Here is a 2744-nt window from a genome sequence, read left to right as displayed (position 1 = left end):
AAGCTGGTGTTTCCCTGCAGCCGCATGAACTACCGCCCGTCCAACCACGGCGAGCTGTTCCCCAAGCTGGAGGCCATCCTGGAGCAGAAGGCTGGCAGCTCGCCCCTGGCCACCGTCAACATCCTCATGTCCATGTTCCAGCTCAGCCACTTCCCCCAGACCGTCCTGCACCAAGTCTTCTCCCCAGCCTTCATCACCAACGTCATGAGTATGTTGGGTCTTTCCCAGGGAGGGGTCCCTGGAGCTGGGCTGGGTTTGGGAAGTGATGGGCAGGACAGACCCGCCCCCCACCAGGAGCACAGGACCCCCTGGCTGGGTGAGGGGCGTCCTGGGGGGTCCAGCAGCCTCCTCTCCCCACAGGCAGCCCCTACGCCCTGATAGTCCGGCGGTACCTGTCGCTGCTGGACGCGGCGGGGGAGCTGGAATTCCGGGAATACCGCGGCCCCCGCCTGGACCCGCGGTACCGCGTCCTGATGTTCGAGCACGCCCTGACGGCTGACGAGGCCAACAGAAAGTACAGGTCAGCAGTGGGGGCTGGGGGGGACACGGGGAGCTGGGCACACCCTGCCTGGCCCTCGCAGCTTGGTGACCTTGTTCTGGACCCTGCTGTGGCAGGGGAACTCTGGAGAGGAGCAGCAGAATCCGAGTCATTTGGGCTGGGAAAGATCCCAAAGATCAAGTCCGGCCATAAACCTGACACTGCCAAGTCCACCGCTAAAGCTTAGAACCCCAAACTGAAGGGTGAGAAGGGGCCTTAAACATCATCCAGTCCCAGTCCACCCTGCGTGGGCAGGGATACCTCCCACCAGCCCAGGCTGCTCCAAGCCCCATCCAACCTGCCCTTCAACACTGCCAGGGATGGGGCAGACACAGTTTCTCTGGGCAGCCTGGGCCAGGGTCTCCCCACCCTCACAGCCCAGAATTTCTCCCTCACATCTCATCTCCAATTCCCTTTTCCAGCTGGAAACCCTTTCCCCTCATCCCATCCCTCCCTGCCCTTGTCCCAAGCCCCTCCCCAGCTTTCCTGAAGCCCCTTCAGGCACTGGAAGGTGCTCTAGGGTCCCCCTGGAGCCTTCTCTTCTCCAGGCTGAACACCAGCAGCTCACTCCAGCAGCTCCATGTCCTTCTTCTCCATGTCCTTCATGTGTTGGGGACCCCAGACTGGCCCTGGCCCTGCAGGGGGGTCTCAGCAGAGCAGAGGGGACAGTCCCCTCCCTCATCCATATCCAGGCTGCTTAAGGACACATCCCTCCAGGGCTGGGGACTCAAACCCTTCCCTGGGCAGCCTGTTCCAGTGCTGGACCATCCTTTTGGTGAAGAAGAACGTGCTGCTGGTGTGTCCATCTTGGGAGGAGCTTTTCTGCTGCCTGAGCTGAATCAAGTCCCTCCCAGCCTGAGCAGCGGAGCCCCAGGCTGGAGCCTCCTGCTCATTCTGTGGTCCCAGGGCCTCCCTGTCCCTGTGCAGAGGGAGCTCTGGGCTGGAGAGCTGGGGGTGCTGGGACCCTCCCTGCTGTGTCCTCTGACTCTTCTGTCCCCCTCAGTTACAAGGGGCTGGTGGCCGAGGCGCTGCGGCAGCTGGTGGGGGAGGAGTGTTACCGGCAGGACGAGGTGCTGCCCCCAGGATACTGCACAGGTACGGGGCTGGGACACCTGGGTGGGGGGCTCTGGGACAGCAAAGCCCTGCAGCTGCCTGGGGGCTCAGGAGTGGGAGGTAATTAGGGGCAGAATGAGGCTCAGCTGCTTTGTCACCACCCTCCCGGTGACACTACCGACCCTTGGTGCTTTGGGAGGAGCCCCTTGAGCTGCCCCCGTCACGGGGGGGCTCAGGGAGGGGTTCCCTTGAGGGTCCTGGGCTGGCTGGCCCAGCCTCTCCCACCCACCCTGAAGCACACAGGGTCCTGCCCGTGTCCTGTCGGTGGGAGGATCTCCAGGCTGGGTGCTGATCCCTGCTCTTTCCACAGACTTCCTGCTGTGGATCAACCGCTCGGGCGCGGTGCTGCCGCTCTCCCGCGTCCCCGCGGCTGCCAAGGCCCCTTCTGCCCACGCCACAGGGTCCCCGGCCGCCGTGTCCCTGCGCTCCAGCGTCCTGGCCCTCACCTCGGACTTGCAGGACTTTGCCCCCTTTGCTCCGGAGACTCCGAGCAGCCCCCCGGGCCCCCGGGAGAACAGCCTGGCTGGGCGGTTCCTGCCCGCGCTCTGCCCGGCCCCGGGGGGTCCCTGCTACCAGCCCCCCTCGGACTATTACTGCAGCCTGAGCAAAGAGTCTTCCCTGGAGAGCCAGGGCAGCTCCAGCCCTGCCCCCCACCCTCCCCGCGCCGGCCCAGCCCCCCGCGAGGGCCGGGCGAGGCACCGCAGGGAGCCGAGGAGATCCAGAGGTAGGGAGCAGCCCCCCTTCCCGGGAGCACCACCTCCTCCTGCCACGGCCGCGGGGGTGACGCTGCCCCCGCTCTGTCCCCTGCAGGGTGGTCCTGTCGGTCAATGACAAGTGGCACTACTGCCAGAACTCCGACATCCTGGTGGGCTCGCGGGCCATGCGGGACCGGCACCTGCGGCTGCTGGGCTATTGCCTGGTTCAGGTGAGAGGGGCAGGGGCTGGGGTCCCCCTGCTGCCCCCCCAGCAGGGCAGGGACTCATCTTCACTGCTCTACTTTGCCTTCCCACACCTCACTCCAAGACTTTTTTGGGGGGTGGGCAAGACCAGCCCCGCTGCCCTGGAGGACAGTGAAGGGACAGTCCCCCTGTAC

General features: G+C 65.3%; 1 protein-coding gene across 1 annotated transcript in view; it reads left to right on the top strand.

Annotated features, from left to right (window-relative positions):
- Positions 1-2744, top strand: part of FASTK (Fas-activated serine/threonine kinase) — a 67307-nt gene that overhangs the window by 62227 nt on the left and 2336 nt on the right. Inside the window, exons 3-7 of the mRNA XM_009998043.1 lie at positions 4-208; positions 361-520; positions 1542-1633; positions 1962-2346; positions 2462-2576. Coding sequence (XP_009996345.1) covers positions 4-208; positions 361-520; positions 1542-1633; positions 1962-2346; positions 2462-2576 — 957 coding nt within the window. The remainder of the gene's footprint in view (positions 1-3; positions 209-360; positions 521-1541; positions 1634-1961; positions 2347-2461; positions 2577-2744) is intronic.

This window comes from Chaetura pelagica, unplaced genomic scaffold, assembly GCF_000747805.2.
Source record: "Chaetura pelagica isolate M959 unplaced genomic scaffold, ChaPel_1.0 scaffold1145, whole genome shotgun sequence".
NCBI classification, from domain to species: domain Eukaryota; kingdom Metazoa; phylum Chordata; class Aves; order Apodiformes; family Apodidae; genus Chaetura; species Chaetura pelagica.
This window is presented reverse-complemented; position numbering and strand designations above follow the sequence as displayed.